The 18550-nt window shown below is 34.7% G+C and overlaps 1 protein-coding gene across 1 annotated transcript in view; it reads left to right on the plus strand.

Moving 5' to 3' along the window:
- LOC125681789 (cytoplasmic FMR1-interacting protein 2-like) overlaps nt 1-18550 on the plus strand; it is a 70729-nt gene that overhangs the window by 37416 nt on the left and 14763 nt on the right. The window contains exons 30-37 of the mRNA XM_048922006.2: nt 1544-1578; nt 6833-7135; nt 8697-8912; nt 9043-9134; nt 9299-9348; nt 11867-11936; nt 15566-15744; nt 17447-17568. Of these exons, the coding sequence (XP_048777963.2) occupies nt 1544-1578; nt 6833-7135; nt 8697-8912; nt 9043-9134; nt 9299-9348; nt 11867-11936; nt 15566-15744; nt 17447-17568 (1067 nt within the window). The remainder of the gene's footprint in view (nt 1-1543; nt 1579-6832; nt 7136-8696; nt 8913-9042; nt 9135-9298; nt 9349-11866; nt 11937-15565; nt 15745-17446; nt 17569-18550) is intronic.

Here is an 18550-nt window from a genome sequence, read left to right on the forward strand (position 1 = left end):
ATTCAAACAGTTGAGATTCCGACATATCTGTCCTTGATGGGGCCATTAGGGGATCAATGTTTTTTAAAATCTTCTTCTAAAGAACCACTGAGCCAGAAAAGCTGAGATTTACATGGAAGCTTCCTGTAATAATACAGATTCAAGTTTGTTAAAACCATGGCCCCTGGGGGCATGATGGGCAAAAAATATATAGGAAAAATCTTTTAAAATCTTCTTCTCAAGAACCACTGAGCCAGAAAAGCTGAGATTTACATGAAAGCTTCCTGACATAGTGCAGATTCAAGTTTGTTAAAATCATGGCCCCCGGGGGTAGGATGGGGCCATAAGGGGGAACAATTTTTACATACAAATATATAGGAAAAATCATTAAAAATCTTCTTCTGAAAATCACTGGGCCAGAAAAGTTTACATTCACATGAAAGTTTCCTGACGTAGTCCAGATTCAATTTGAAAAAATCATGCCCCCGGGAGTAGGTTGGGGTCACAATAGGGATCAAAGTTTTACATGCGAATATATTAGAATTTTTTTTTTTTTTTTTTTTTTTTTTTTTTTTTTTTTAGATATGAGCCAAGGTGAATCAAGTGACCGATGTGGCCCATGGGCCTCTTGTTTGTTTTTTTAGCCGGGATTCTTCATTTTATAAGGTTTGAACAATTCAAGTCTGTTTAGTTTTACTGAAATCAAACAATATTAAGTGATTTACCAATTTTGAGCATAAGAGAATAGAATATATAATAGGGGGCGGACATGGTCACAGGGTGAGAGGGAGGAGTGGGACGGGGAGAGGGCTACCCCCGGCCCCTGTCCGTCCTCACACAAATACAGAAAATAAAAAATACAATTGCAATATCGCGTAAGCCTGTTATATAAATTTATATGTGTTATAACTAAATTGCGGTGCATATGGGTAGTAAACTGGCATGCATTATGCTTCAGTGTACCTAAATGAAGTGCAATTTATCACTATTCAGAGTGAGGGGGAGAGGGCTACCCTCCTGTCCGCCTCACTCATATAGGATATAGTGATCGTGATATGATTGATAATTCTGTATTGAAAACACTGTAACTTTAAAATCAATGCAATGTGCTATTTTATGCTGAAAACTTTCCTTTTTTTTTTTTTGCTAGAACTATTTATTTATTTTTTTAGTGGTATTATAAATCGATCAAGCCCATCCCCCCTACCAAATGTTTATGCATAGATTTAGACTAATCTAGGTCACCTACCATGCATAGATTTAGACTAGTCTAGGTCACCTACATGTTTGCTAATGCAGTGTTCTACGAGAGTGAGTGGGGAGTCAAACGGTTTGCGTAACCAAGGCTAAGATTTAGGCCCCATGTTTGAATTACGATCGGGCACGGCATCCAGGTTTGAAGAATTTCACGTGATGCAGAAGTGAGTCTTACTGAGTAATAAAACAGATGACAAAGTACAAACACGGCGCTGCATTACGATGGCAAAACGGATGACAAAGTGTATGATATGTATTGGCGTGTTTGGATTAGTGTTCTTAATCGCTGGATGCGTTCTAATTCCAGTTTTAAAAAATTACATACATTCTCAAATTAAAGAGGTTAGTAAGTTAAATTGTATTTTAAACTGCTTCAAACAGTCTTCTTGGTCATCAGTTGATCTGTTGGAGAGCGGCTCATTCGCGTATATACTATTATACGTGCATTACCTGTAAAGGACGCTGTGAAGTTATAATGATTATTTTGAAAATACCCATGGGATTACATTCCTGACATGTGTGTAGGGCAGGTAACAAACAGCTGACAGACACTGTAATATACACTTGTGTAATAGGCCTAGTATGTGCTATAAAATTCACAGAGCCAATGGTGTTGTAGAGTATGAATGATACAGGGCTTAAGTACTGTTGATACAAACAAAAAAGGATCGATGCATGGGATATATATTTTTGGATTTCATTTCCAAGGTTGTAATAACTGCAGGGTTGGGTGGTCAAAACCGCCCCCGGTTTTAACCAGTGGTTTTAACCGTCCTGGTCAATACTCCCCAAGTGGTCAATACTGGTCAATTGTGATTTAAACTGTCCATTTTCCTATTTTTGTACATTTCTTGCAAAGATAAAGATAAATTAAATCTTTTCATTATATGGATCAATTGTTGATTAATATTTTTCATTAGATAATCAAATGTAATTTCATAAGTTTGATATATTTGGTTTGCTGAAACTGACCGAAATATCTTCAGTACCAACCAGAGGGTCACAGTTCTATAGCATAGCTTGACGATTGGAGACATACCTTTCACTACATGTACCTGGACAGATTAAGAATAAAAGGTAGCAGGACATTACCTGAGCACAGGAAGCAGAGTTGACAGGTGTTAATAAGCTTAGGCTGGGACCAGAGATGACCAGTGTGCCTGTTATTGTTATGAAAACATCACCAACACACCCCCTCAAATGTTTATTCAACAGTTAAAATGAAGATTAATGAAACAATACTTATATAGGTAGTTCTCTTGTTAAACTAAGGAATTTGAACAGAAACTTTTACATCTTCCCCAATTCATCAGAGTCATTTGTACATTATTTATTTAATATTATGTATTAACCAGTATTGACCGGTTTTAACCAGTATTGACCTCCGGCCCGGTCAATACTCATATTGACCACTTTTTTGCCAACCCTGGAATAAGTGCATGTTCAAATATATAAATTGTCTATGATGTTCTAAAGTTGAAATATATTATCCCCCATATACAAACGTATATGTTTTCTTCACTACTTTGGACTTAATTGAGAAATAACGGGAATAAATACGCCAGTTTCGAGATACGAACTCTTCTGTGTAGGAGGTGCATTTAGTGGAACTTTGAATGACTAAGTGGGACAGAGTGGACCTACAGTCAGCGAGAAAGACGATGAAATGTATTAAAAGCGGCTTCTCTTTTAATATGTAAATGTGGGAAATACAAAATACTATCGAAAGAAATGTTTTACTAAAGTGGAAACATAAAAACAATGTCATATTTGCAAGTAATGTCTTTGATATGGTACCTATGACCAACGAAATAACGTGATATAAGAATTCTATGTATTTAATAACCCTTGAATACTTATAACTTACTTAGTTTGTGTATCAGTCGAATTCGGATGATCTAACAGTGTAAGAGAAACTTACTGAGTACATTCGCTTATGCAGTGATGAATGTTAGTCCCACTCCCGCGTGTAAACAAATTGTTTCGAGCCTCACTATACACGAGAGTTCTCCAAAGGGAAATAACTCGGGTGTATCTCGAAACCGGCGTATTGCACTCCATATTTGGTAAATTGAATTCATTTTACTTATAAAACCATAAATTTTGTTTTCATCATTTAAAAAAAAAAAAAGAATAACTTATTGGTAGCAAGTACTGTTAACAGGTAACTATAAATTTTCTTAGAATTTATTGCTAGATAAATCCAGGTTAATTTGTCCCAAATGTTCACCCCTTGACTGCTCACACTTTGACCTATTCATATAGATTATGATACCATGCTGCATAGTACATGTACTTTTATATACTGGTACACGAGAATGCTTTTACAAGCTTATTAAAAATATAATTTTGAAAGTACTAAGGATTTAAATAAGATATGTCTTTTATTGGAGAGGGCAGGCATTCCGAATTAGGTTTATAAATATCATAGAGTACATTTGGTCTTCTAATATGAAAATATTCGTTGACCAAAAAAACAAACAAATAAAAGCTCAGTAATGTGTGGCTCTTATATTTCATGTATATTCCTAATTCATATTTGTACATGTGTCCATAATTTGGCTTTGTATTTGAACTGCCACAATAATCATTAAATCTTTACTGATAATCATTCCATCTCCTCGGCCATTTGCTGCTTTCATATTGAAGTGGCTGTTTTTGTACATAATGCTGCTGTAATGGTCAACAAGGATTATTCCCATAATGAGAAATGCAATCGGAGCATGTCATGATACTGTATTTTAGTTGCAATCAGAGCATGTGATACTGTATTTTATTGTAACTACTCAATGCATTTTCTCCATTCTGTTATTTTTGTATCTTGTTGGAATAAATAAATTTCTGGGTTTTTTTTCGTTTGGGGACTGAAGCATTTCAGATAGTGTATTGGTGTCCTCCATACGATACATTGGACCTTAATCATACAGGTCTTTGTAGTGTTTGCCGATTGGAAAACTGAGCAACTAGTTAAACCCACTAACTTTCATTTACGTTGTTGGATTCTTTAAGGATTTATTTAGAAAATTTGGCAAGTGGACATATGGTTTAATTTGTTCTTTAAAGCGACTGGTTCACGATTTTCAAAAAAAAATACTTAATAATTAGAATTTTTTATGATAAGCATTAAAAATATAACTCATTTAATGTTGACACCCAACCTTTGGACCTTCTTAATGCAAGGATAAAAGCAATATTTTAGCTTTAACTGTGTTACGTAAACAAAGACTCGAATCTTTTATGTTTACAAACAACCAATGAAATGATAATTTTGTAATTTAAAGCATTTTAATTTTGCACAGTCACAAATTTACCTTTTTTAAGTGGCACATTTTACCTAAAGAATACTTGAAATGTGATATATATAATGAACTTGGATCAACATCCATTTATTTTGAAAACTTTATAAACAACAGGGCTTGAAGCTAACTTTTTATGTCACCAGTCCAGCCAGACTGATGGGGTATAATTTCAACCCGTCCGCAGAAAAATGTACCAGTGCAACAGTATTCCAAAAATAATTAAACATATTTCGTTAATGTTATTTAAATGAAATCTAACTCAATATGCCTCAGACAATATTGTAACACTTAAATGTGGGATTTATATTTATGAATCAGATTCTTCTGATATCTACAGATCGAAGCATTCCAAATGTGTGTATAAAATTTCATCAGTATATTTTTCAAAATGATGCTTTAAAAAATTAACCAGTCCCATCGGACTGACTAAAACAAATGTCGGTCAGTCCGCCAGACTTTTATCCAGTCACAGACTGACGGGCATATGTTAATTTCGAGTCCTAAAACAATAACATACCCCAATCTTTGTTTAAACAACAAATGATAAACTCTGCATATACAATGAGCTTCTGTCATAATGTATAATTTTAATTTTTATTCTGAAACCAACTGAACACATTAGACAGTAGATTTTGATCATTAAAAGTAAAAAACAGAATTTGGGGGAAATCGTGAATCAGTTCCTTTAATATTTCAAGATCAATGCCAAATAAGTCTAGGTTAGAATAGGTCCTCGGTATGCCCTGTTTGTTGTAAGAGGCGACTAAATGGGGCGGTCCTTCGGATGAGACCATAAAAACCAAGGCCCTGTACGTGTCACAGCAGGTATGGCATGATAAAGATCCTTCCCTGCTCAAATGCTGTAAGTGCCAAGCAGATGCCTAAATTTTGCAGCCCTTCACTGGCAATGCATGGTGACACCTCCTTATGAGTGAAAAATTCTCAAGTGGGATGTTAAAGGGGCATGGACACGATTTGAACTGAAAATTTTCAAATTTTATTTTTCCGTAATTAATGTTTAGAATGCTTAACTAAAGTATTTCTATTGGTCAGTAAAAATTTGAATGTCAGTTATAGAGGTGCATGGGAGATACAGAGCTCACAATTCTTTGTTTTGTAAACAAGGCTCGTGCCGTATTTTTGTTTACATAGGTTAAATTTACAAGTAAAAGTTTCCTTAAAAGCAATTTTTTTTCAATTTACAAGTTATTCTGAACACAATTAAATAGTTTTTAGTGTTTAGCACATCTCATTTTGTTATAAACATGCTGTTTTCTATTAAGCAATTTATATCTGAACAAAAACATGCCACAAAGAATTGTGAATGCTGTACATGTGTATCTCACTTGTAACTCAACAATTGATATTCAAATTTTGGTTGGCCATTAGAAATACTTTATAGATACTGTATAAGGGAATAATTTCACGGGTTGCAATTTTTTTTTTTTTTTTTTTTTTTTTTTTGGTTTTTTTTTTCATTTTAGCCACATTCGCGAGTTCATAAATTCACGGATTCGAATCACATCACTATAAGCCCCCCCCCCCCTTTGTTTTTTAAAAACATATTGTGTATTAAAGAATAATAAAAATGAAAATATTCACAGTTTCTTAAATTCTTGGATTTGTCTAGGCCGCGAATATAGCAAAAATTTTCACCGCGATTTATTTTCCCCCTATACAGTAAATATTGTTATTAAACAATAAAATGGAAATAAAAAATTTGAAAATTTTCAGCTTAAATCGTGTCCATGCCCCTATAAACAATATACAACCAACCAAATAAATCTAAATTTTAAAAAACAATGGCAGATAAAGCCTCCAGATATATAGTTCTCTGATGAATTATTTTTGTTTATAAATTACTGTATTGTTATTTAACAGTGGTTATAATGTTTGGACAGACAGAACAAGACATGGGGCAAACATGTTTTTTAGGGAAATGGATGAAGGGTGAATTAACTTGACTAAAGAAGTAGAAAAGGAACTGAGTCCTAGTCGCATAATCGCTTTGATTAGGAGAAAGTAATTTAAAAATTGGCAGCTGAAATGTTCTCAGGGCGAGTAAGTCTTTGGCAGGGCTTACAATTTTTACAGTCAGCCCTGCTTGTCTAGCTAATTTTACAGTGAGTTTCAAACACTGGTAAGCATACATGAATGATTAAGTTAAAAAAATTACTTTGTTCATTTATGAGTTTTTGTTCTTGCTTTGTGAGATGCTTGTTTGGTACATATATAACAAAATTGTGTGTTAGATATAGCCCAAAATTTTGTAATATTTTCATGTTTTTCCCTTGCAGACCATTCCTCTAAAAGAAGGGACAGATACATACAACACATGGCTGGACCCACCAGTGCCCATTTACTTCCAGATCTATGTTCTAGATCTACAGAATCCAATTGAAGTTGTCAAAAATGGTGCAAAACCCTCTTTCATCGAGAAAGGGCCCTACACATATAGGGAGCACAGAGCAAAATGGCAGATTAATAGTTACGATAATGGAACTCTCTCATACAGAGAAAACAGAAGTTTTGTGTTTGAGAGGAAGAAATCCGTTGGTCCACACGAGGAAAAATTCACAACTGCTAATCTCATCTTGGTTGTGAGTTTATTTGTAGATTGAAGGGTTTTATTTTCCAATGATACTGCGAATTCATCATTTTTGTTGGGACCAAACTGGTGTAAAAAGGCTGTTTGAAAAGTTTGCAAATACAGTAAATTGTGAGAAAATGACTCGCACTTGAGATTGTTGGTTTTATTTTATCCAAATTCTAACAATTCACGATAAGTATTCAAAAAATCATGCATATCTTTTGCAAAATAAAAAGATTCGCTGATTTTTTCATGGCAGGGTGCCAGTTCATGTCAAGTTCTTCAGATGTCCCATGACGTCAGATACCTTTTCAAAGATATTCATCATTTAATATCGAGCACTTCTCATGTCATTTCACCAACTGTAGAATGTATTTCTTGACTTGTCATTGTTTCTCCCCCCCCCCTTTGTTTTTTGTAGCATATTTTAGCTCAGTTAGATCTGAGAATCATGGACCACGCAGAGCAAATTCCACACTGACATGGGGAAATAAAGCAAAAATTAATAGGTGCAAGATCAGGGCTACATGAAAGGTGTTTCAAGGCTTCCAAACCTAGTAAAAATATTTAGTCCTATCATCCTTGAAAAGGTGATGCCATTTATATACTATGGCTTTAGAGACATTTAATCCATCTCCAGCAGCATTATCCCTAAACATTTCAGTCTCGGATCACTGATTTTCCGGCCCATATACAAAATTTTATTACAGCGTGGAGCTACATGACATTACCGTTTTTAATTTTTTTTAAAAGAGTGTGCTTACCATCCATAAAGATTGATTATAATGCGGTAATGTGATAATGTTACTGATATAATTCAAACTTTTACAAAATGACTTTCATTTGCTGTTGAAAACTGATATTAAATATGAGTTTTTATGTGCTGAAAAAAAATGTATTGAATCATCAGATCATAATTTGAAATACTTTTTTAAGAAAACATGCAAAAACATCATGTTTCATTAAGCCCATTTTCAAATATCTCATTGGCTATATTATTCTTAAAATTCATTGGAAAACATCAAATCTTTGCATATTCATTGGACTATACCCACAGTTAAAGCATGCAAAATTTTATTGGTTTCTGGTGTAATATATGTGATAATGATGCAGCTTCTCTACTAACGTTTCAAACAGCCCTCGTATTTGTTTAAGATACTGTTTTGTTGATACAAATGTAGTTAATTTTGTTGATACAAATGTATTTAATTTTTGGAAAAGCTGCTCCATGTTTTCATGAGCAAACAATTTTACTTTTTTGAACACAAGATATCAAGATCTGGCACAACTACAAATTAAAACAAGGAAAATTTTGTATTCAGTCAAAATTGATGAAACTGCTGTATATATTGTACAGGGCTTACAAAGTATAGTCTTTGAATTTACAAAAAAAAGCTGATAAAGATATAACTAAACACATACATTTCCTTGTATTTGAAGACAGAGGGTCAAATTACAGGGTGTCAGCTGACATTTAACAATGAAATGGACCCTGAATATATGTGTTGCTTTTGTCATACAAGGGAAGTGGATTAATACACACTCTAAAAAGTGATCTTTTGTATTTTCAGACAATTGCTGATATCATAAGAAGAGAATACTCCATGATTCAGGAGTTGGTAGAATTTATACTGGAGTGGGGAAATGACAGTAACCTCTTCACGACCTTATCTGTGAAGGACATTATGTGGGGATATGAAGATCCCTTGCTGAAAAAGTTCAAGTCCATTGTGCAAAAATTCGACAATAAAACCACGTTTGATGACAAGTTTGGTTTATTCTATAAAGTAAGGAATCTGTTTTCTTTTCACCTTTAGAAAATACATTATGTGTGATGTAAATCAGATTCCAAAACTCCTTTGTTACTGCTATATGGCAGTATAATTTGATTTATCACGATGTTTTGTTTGTATTTAGCAAAATGGATCAGATGATGGGCTGTATACTATATTCTCTGGAACGAAGTCATCAGATAATTTTGGTTTAATTCAACGGTGGAATAAACAAACGTATGTTTAAATCTTAGAATTCGGATCAATTCCTTTATTGTTTATAATCAAGAAATATACATTTCCTTATTTCAAACATGTGATGCTGTTCCATTTTTGACCTATTTTAGACTTTGATATATAATGCTGTACAATTCTTACACACTTTTTAAAATAATTTACAGTTCTCTTCCATACTGGACGACACCTTCTTGCAATATGATAAATGGATCAGGTAAATGTTTTAGTTTACCCTTACAAAGTCAGAAGAACTTTATGTATACCCCTGGTGTTTGCTTCAATCCCAGGATGAGGTCTTCCCCAAATTTACCACATGTCCATTGATGTTGCATCTACAGATGCATACTACCAATTATACTACAAGTGTCCTACACATAAGTTTGCAGAAAGAAGAGTGATAAGGTTGAAAATATTTGAAACAGGCAAATTGCCTTATGGTCAAGATTTTTATTGTATTGAATTATCAGATATCACAGAAACTCCATGTATAGTCAAAGTAAAATTTTCCTATTTATAAAGAGTTAGATCAAGTTTTAAAACAATAAGTGTTTCACTACAAATTCATGTATTACTATGTCTGTCAAAAGGGATGTGCTTTTCATTCAGTTTTTTGTATATGTAAAACTTTGTTTGTTAATGTGTGTGTTTGTCTGTTGGTGTGTTTGTTAATGTGTGTGTTTGTTAATGTGTGTGTTTGTTAATGTGTGTGTTTGTCTGTCGGTGTGTTTGTTAATGTGTGTGTTTGTTAATGTGTGTGTTTGTTAATGTGTGTGTTTGTTAATGTGTGTGTTTGTCTGTTGGTGTGTTTGTTAATGTGTGTGTTTGTCTGTTGGTGTGTTTGTTAATGTGTGTGTTTGTTAATGTGTGTGTTTGTTAATGTGTGTGTTTGTTAATGTGTGTGTTTGTCTGTTGGTGTGTTTGTTAATGTGTGTGTTTGTCTGTCGGTGTGTTTGTTAATGTGTGTGTTTGTTAATGTGTGTGTTTGTTAATGTGTGTGTTTGTTAATGTGTGTGTTTGTATGTTGGTGTGTTTGTTAATGTGTGTGTTTGTCTGTTGGTGTGTTTGTTAATGTGTGTGTTTGTCTGTCGGTGTGTTTGTTAATGTGTGTGTTTGTCTGTTGGTGTGTTTGTTAATGTGTGTGTTTGTCTGTTGGTGTGTTTGTTAATGTGTGTGTTTGTTAATGTGTGTGTTTGTCTGTTGGTGTGTTTGTTAATGTGTGTGTTTGTCTGTCGGTGTGTTTGTCTGTTGGTGTGTTTGTTAATGTGTGTGTTTGTCTGTCGGTGTGTTTGTTAATGTGTGTGTTTGTTAATGTGTGTGTTTGTTAATGTGTGTGTTTGTTAATGTGTGTGTTTGTCTGTCGGTGTGTTTGTTAATGTGTGTGTTTGTTAATGTGTGTGTTTGTCTGTCAGTGTGTTTGTTAATGTGTGTGTTTGTCTGTTGGTGTGTTTGTTAATGTGTGTGTTTGTTAATGTGTGTGTTTGTTAATGTGTGTGTTTGTTAATGTGTGTGTTTGTCTGTCAGTGTGTTTGTTAATGTGTGTGTTTGTTAATGTGTGTGTTTGTTAATGTGTGTGTTTGTCTGTTGGTGTGTTTGTTAATGTGTGTGTTTGTTAATGTGTGTGTTTGTCTGTCGGTGTGTTTGTTAATGTGTGTGTTTGTTAATGTGTGTGTTTGTTAATGTGTGTGTTTGTCTGTCAGTGTGTTTGTTAATGTGTGTGTTTGTTAATGTGTGTGTTTGTTAATGTGTGTGTTTGTAAATGTGTGTGTTTGTCTGTCAGTGTGTTTGTTAATGTGTGTGTTTGTCTGTTGTTGTGTTTGTTAATGTGTGTGTTTGTTAATGTGTGTGTTTGTTAATGTGTGTGTTTGTCTGTCGGTGTGTTTGTTAATGTGTGTGTTTGTCTGTTGGTGTGTTTGTTAATGTGTGTGTTTGTTAATGTGTGTGTTTGTTAATGTGTGTGTTTGTTAATGTGTGTGTTTGTCTGTTGGTGTGTTTGTTAATGTGTGTGTTTGTTAATGTGTGTGTTTGTCTGTCGGTGTGTTTGTTAATGTGTGTGTTTGTTAATGTGTGTGTTTGTTAATGTGTGTGTTTGTTAATGTGTGTGTTTGTCTGTTGGTGTGTTTGTTAATGTGTGTGTTTGTTAATGTGTGTGTTTGTCTGTTGGTGTGTTTGTAAATGTGTGTGTTTGTCTGTCGGTGTGTTTGTTACATACTGTAGACTGCTATTGAATAGATGCAAGGAATTTATTATTGCGTAATTACTCGAGATGCATCATTCGCAAAATAGAATTACTCGCTTTTAATTTTCTGTTGCTAAGGTAACAGACGACAAGAATTCATGTTCACCTGATGTGAGGTTTACGAGTAATCAATTTCACCGTATTAAGTCCTAACGTAAAATAAGGAATCTACAGCAATGTGCGTTGTTTAAACAGATGTTACATATTTTAAAGTGTTAGTCTACTTATTTGTGCTTGTAATCTAATTTGTTTACATTTGTTTGTATTATTTGTTTGTGCTTGTTTACTAAAGTGTTGTAGTTTAAGGGTCCCTGCATCAAAATGTCTTATATGGTCTTACCTTGTAAATTGTTCTTCAAATCAAAGGTTTAAAGAGACTCAAACCAGAGTGAAAAGTCCCCACTCCTCAGTTTTTAAATGATCCACAAACAAAGGGAAATAACTTTAAAGGATGTTTTCAGTACTCTGTTTATTAATTGTTCTTTTGTATTTGTAGATGGGACAATTTTTCCACCATTTGAAGATAAAGGAAAGACATTGTACATATTTTCATCAGATATTTGCAGGTAAATTCTGAAACATTGTATTTGAAAATGAACACACCCACTCTCTAGACATACACTGGTCAAATGAACACACCCACTCTCTAGACATACACTGGTCAAATGAACACACCCACTCTCTAGACATACACTGATCAAAAAAAGAAACGCATAAGAGAGCATAGTAGTAATTTTTCGCTGAATCTTTTAATATGTTTTTTTTTCCATACATGTTTGGGATCTAGAATGAATTGCCGTATTACCAATTGTTCATCTAATGCATAGTTCACTAATTAGATATGCTGTAGAATTTGAGGACAATAAAACATGTTTTCATAAAATCCTAAAATCTGTCTCTAACTTGAGATTGTTGTTCCTAATGCACGTGATTCAGGCACCAGTAGTCTATCAATGCATGGGTTCTCAATACTTGATTGTATTGTCTTTAATTGTAACCTCTTCTTGAGAAATGCCGTGTCTGAATGATGCTTAACGCAACAAGGCAATTTGACGACTGACTCTGACTGGAGGTAGTTGTACCACAATTTGCAGTTGTAAGAGATTTCAATGTTGTACAAAGCACTGTATCTTGCCTTTGGAGCAGATATCAACAGCATGGTTCAACAAATGATTGTCATAGAGCAGGCAGACCACGCGTGACATCAACAGCACAGATCACTTCATCTCCTTGCATCATCTTTGTCAACGATTCACAATAGCATCATCTACAGCATCTTCCATTCCTGGGATTTGTAGAATATCCGATCAGACTGTTTGTTATTGACTACAGGATGCTGGAATTAGAGTGTGTAAACCTGTCCGTGGTATTGATCCGACTCAGCAACATTGCCAGAACGGACTTCATTAGTCTGAGACTCTGCAACATTGCCAGAACGGACTTCATTAGTCTGAGACTCAGCAACATTGCCAGAACGGACTTCATTAGTCTGAGACTCAGCAACATTGCCAGAACGGACTTCATTAGTCTGAGACTCAGCAACATTGCCAGAACGGACTTCATTAGTCTGAGACTCTGCAACATTGCCAGAACGGACTTCATTAATCTGAGACTCAGCAACATTGCCAGAACGGACTTCATTAGTCTGAGACTCTGCAACCCTGGCAGACTGTTTGATTCAGTGATGAATATCGATTTTTGCTGCAGAGGTCTGATGGTAGACCCAGAGTGTATAGGCGCCAAACTGAATGTTTTGCACATTCTGCATCCATGACCCCAACTGGTTTGGAGGGGGTAGTGCTATGATGTGGGCAGCAATATCCTATACAAGCAGGAAAGCATGGGTTCACATACAGGTTACTTTGATGGTTCAATGGTATATTGATGAAGTCATACAGAAACATTTGGTTCTAATAATGCAGCATCCCGGAGCAGTATTCCAACATGACAACGCCAGACCACATATATGTACTGCTCATCTAACACGTTGGTCATCTAAATCACCAGATTTCAACCCTATCAAACATGCCTAGGATAAACTAGACAGGCGCATCTGTCAAAGTCAACCACAGCCTCAGACTCTGCAACAACTGGCCCAAGCTCTGTACTTAGAGTGGAAAAACATCCTAAGACAGTTTTTTAGAGACTTAAATTGCATCCATGGGAAGGCGTTGTCAGTTATCGGTGCTCATGGGGGGCACACTAGATTTGAACTTGGATGACCTTGAACTGATAATGACTGTAATTATCATTAGTAGTTATTAACCCAGCATTTACATCATTTTTGTGTTATTAATAAATCAATTATCTAGTATTTTTCATGCCTTAAGGACGACAGACCTACGTAACTTTTGTATCTGTGAATCCGTGACTTTCAAAAATCTGTCCGTGATTCTTTCGTGTTTTATGTGTAATTTCTGGGATTCCGTAATTGTCCGTGTTTTTACAACCTCCTGTGCATATGCCATGAATCAAACTGTCATACGTATGCACAACGAAGTAAAAAAAATGTAGACTCTTGTTATTAAAATTTTACTTCTGAATATAGTTTACATCATGAATATTCTTATTAATAGTAATTACTGTATTACTCTATAAACAATTAACGATTTACGGCATGCACCAGAAGCGTATTACTTAAAAACCGACGATAATATCTATTTACAACCAACTGCGGAAAAGAGGGTAGAATTATATTTTGAAATCTTTCAACCATTCATTAAAACGACAAAGAAATAATGACTAAAGCCGTATCAATCAACAACAACCGAAGAACAGTGGCAGGGATGGGGACCCGGGTGGTTTCTGTCGCGGCTGACAATAAACACGCTATCTCCCCTACCCATTGGATAGATATTTTATTATTATACCAAAGCAGAATACATTCCTCTTCCGACAAAAAAACCCAAATCGTTCCGTCATAATGTTGGGAACAGCTGCTATAGTTGTGACGTTGAATACGCCACTGGGCTTTGTATTTGACGTCACCATGCCGAATTGCGCGGAAAATCGATGCTGCCGTTGAATATATAGTTTGAAGACTATCATCCTAGCGCAGATCTGAGCACAGAACCGATCACACGGCAGAGATACATACATTTTGGCGAAAATAGTCGGCTTATCATTATCTTTTGATATAGAGAAAAATACATTCAGGTAGAATAATGCGTCTGAGATTGCAATTGCCAATCAACATGTACCACCATATTACAAAAACATGTATATATGCATTTACATTCAATACAAGTACAAGAAATGTCAGAATTCCTAAAAGTCAATTTTGTTTCTTAGAGTGTTCATCAGAAAAATCTTATAGATGAAGATGACACTTGAAGTACATGTTAGATCCTATCTTGAAAATGTCCGATAAGTCTTGTACCAATATAAAATATGTATGCTTTTATTCAAACATTTGAACTTTTTGAATTTATTTAGAAAGGTTGGAAGATTATGAAAATGAAAACAAAATGTGCACATTACATATAGACCTACACTATATACAAATCTGTTGTCTTAAGCTGCATACTGAGCTCTATATCGGATTTATTGAATTTGTGACAGTTCATACATTACATATTTTGACACCACCCCTGGAATATTATGCAATGACTCGGTGTTTACATATGATTGGTGAACTTTTTCCTAATCCATATGATTATTTAGTATAAAGGAAAAGTATGAAACTACAAGTAGAAAACCTATCCATTTCTTATTTAATGACATTTTCCTTGAAAACTGGCCAAAAATCATCCTTTAACATGCTCCCCTGAAAAAGAATTGCCGATGACCCATACTTTTTTTCTTATAATTAGTAAGCCTATTGTCTTTTTAAAATCATTCTTTAATTTGGTATAAAACTCCATTGTAGAATTGTTTTTAATTTTTTTAACTTTTATATTGCACATTGGAAATTTCCCTATATTTCCTTTGCAATTACGACTACTTCATAGCCAACTTTTGAAACGCCCCCCCCCCCCCCCCCCCCCCGCTGAAAATCAAATACGATTTTCATTTGGTTTTTTCATTGATTTTAACTCATTAATGCATGCTTTACCTTATCTCATAATTTGAATAAAATCTCTATTGTAGAAACGAATTAGGTCCGTCACCCTTAAAATGAATATGAAATTGCACAATACTTTTCTTTTTGATCAGTATACATGGATAAAAATTGATCCACTCACAACATTTGTAGATCTATATACACCGTATATCAGAAAGCAGTAACGTTGAAAGGCATTGATCTGATGAGGTTTGCTGTTCCACCCGAAGTGTTTCTCAACCATAAGCTGAACCCCGATAACGAGGGATTCTGTACCCCTGCAGGGCAATGTCTCCCTTCTGGACTCCTCAACGTCAGCTCCTGTAGACAAGGTGAGGGTCATCGATATCACATGTGTAGACAAAATAAGTGTCTATGTCAGTAAAGACAGACAAGGTGAGGGTCATCGATATCACATGTGTAGACAAAATAAGTGTCTATGTCAGTAAAGACAGACAAGGTGAGGGTCATCGATATCACATGTGTAGACAAAATAAGTGTCTGTGTCAGTAAAGACAGACAAGGTGAGGGTCATCGATATCACATGTGTAGACAAAATAAGTGTCTGTGTCAGTAAAGACAGACAAGGAGATATTCTCAATGTGAGTCTTTGTAAACAAGAATACTAACAGCAGACAAAAATCAGTAACTGCTGACAAAATCAGTAACTGCAGACAAAATCAGTAACTGCAGACAAGGTTGATGTCCTCAGTGTTAGTCATTGTAGACAAAATCTGTAACATCAGACATACGTACTTGTACAGCTAAGCTTATTTCTGAGTCTTTTAATTTTAATCTATTTCTTTTTTTCCAATCAATTTGCTATTTGTTGTTATAACTGACCTGTGACCAATGGAGAGCTAGAGCTTATATAGGCCCTGTGGCAGTGCTTGCTGCCCAATCATATTTATGTATGTATTTACTGTATATACATGAATAAACTACTGTTCAAATAAAAAATTATCAAGACGTACAAGATAGAGGTGTTCAATGTAAACAAAAATCAGTAACTGCAGACAAGGTAGGTCTTCTCAGGTTTGATAGAGAAAGACAAATCATTGATTGATTAAAGCTGATTAGTGCAGGTGTACCACAATGCATACTTGTATAGAGTCTGAACTGTTCCTCAGTTAACTAGTTCATGTAATGAATACAGTTTGCTTACAACTAGATAAGTGCATGAGTCCTTGCTCTTGTGATAAGAATACATCCACCTTTAGGCTGGACTACTCGGACTATGATTTATCATCTGTCAGCTTAATAACATATATTGTCAGACTATATGTATAGCTCACCTGAGCTCTCCCTGATCACTTTTTGTCAACCCTCCGTCTGTAAACTTAACATTTTCAACTTATTCTCCAGAACCACAGGGCTAAGGATCAATTCAGGGTAACAAATGAAAAGACATTTAGGGGAGAACAATTCAGAGTAACAAAAGAAAAGACCTATAGGGGAGACAATTCAGGGTAACAAAAGAAAAGACCTACAGGGGAGAACAATTTTTCCGAAAGAAGTCATATTGTTGTCTCAAGTTTCTTTTGTTATTTTCTGTCGTACATATAGGGGATCAAAGTTTTACATGGGAATATATAGGGAAAATCTTCTCAAGAACCACTGGGTCAGAAAAGAGAAAGTTTGTTAGAACCATGGCCCCCACAGGTAGTGTAGGCTACAATAGGGGATCAAAGTTATACATGCAAATATACATGTATAGGGAAAATCTTTAAAAAAACTTCTTCTCAAGAACCACTGGGCCAGCACACCATCACACTTTGGTATGTCAGACCATCACATATGGCGCATGAGTGTGGTTCATCATTGGGGTTTGGCTCAGACCATTGCATTTTGGCATGACCATCTCACTTTGGGGTGATATATATATATATACACACACACATATAAATATAATCTAGTATAAAGTATAAAAATGGAGAAGTATAAAAAGTATGCAGGTAACAAAATGATTTCTGAAGACTAAAAAATGTGAATATTTAGGTGATCATTAATGTCCATAGGCTTCATATTTTACAGGAGCACCAATCATCATGTCCCAGCCGCACTTCCTAGCTGCTGACAAGAAGTTGGTGCAGGACCAAGTCATTGGATTATCTGCCGATCCAAACATGCATGGAACTGTTCTGGATGTAGAACCTGTAAGTTTGATACACAGCATTCATTTACCAGTCTACAGTATATACAGAAGAAGTGATCACCATTGATTTACAGTATTTACAGTAGAAATGATCACCAGTCATTTACAATATTTACATTAGAAGTGATCACCATTCATTTACAGTATTTACAGTAGAAATGACCACCAGTCATTTACAATATTTACATTAGAAGTGATTACCATTCATTTACAATATTTACATTAGAAGTGATCACCATTCATTTACAGTATTTACTTTAGAAGTGATCCCATTCATTTACAGTATTTACAGTAGAAATGATCACCATTCATTTACAATATTTACATTAGAAGTGATCACCATTCATTTACAATATTTACATTAGAAGTGATCACCATTCATTTACAATATTTACATTAGAAGTGATCACCATTCATTTACAGTATTTACTTTAGAAGTGATCCCATTCATTTACAGTATTTACAGTAGAAATGATCACCATTCATTTACAGTGTTTACAGGAGAAGTGACTACCATTCATTTACAGTATTTACTTTAGAAGTGATCCCATTCATTTACATTAGAAGTGATCACCATTCATTTACAGTATTTACAGGAGAAGTGATCACCATTCATTTACAATATTTACAGTAGAAGTGATCACCATTCATTTACAGTATTTACAGTAGACGTGATTACCATTTATTTACATTAGAAGGAATGACCATTTATTTACAGTATTTACAGTAGAAGTGATTATTATTCATTTACAGTATTTACAGGAGAAGTGATCACCATTCATTTACATTATTTACAGTAGATGTGAGCACCATTCATTTACAGTATTTACAGTAGAAGTGAGCACCATTCATTTACAATATTTACATTAGAAGTGATTATTATTCATTTACAGTATTTACAGGAGAAGTGATCACCATTCATTTACAGTATTTACAGTAGATGTGACAACCATTCCTTTACAGTAGAAGTGAGCACCATTCAT

This window comes from Ostrea edulis, chromosome 2, assembly GCF_947568905.1.
Source record: "Ostrea edulis chromosome 2, xbOstEdul1.1, whole genome shotgun sequence".
NCBI classification, from domain to species: Eukaryota; Metazoa; Mollusca; class Bivalvia; order Ostreida; family Ostreidae; genus Ostrea; species Ostrea edulis.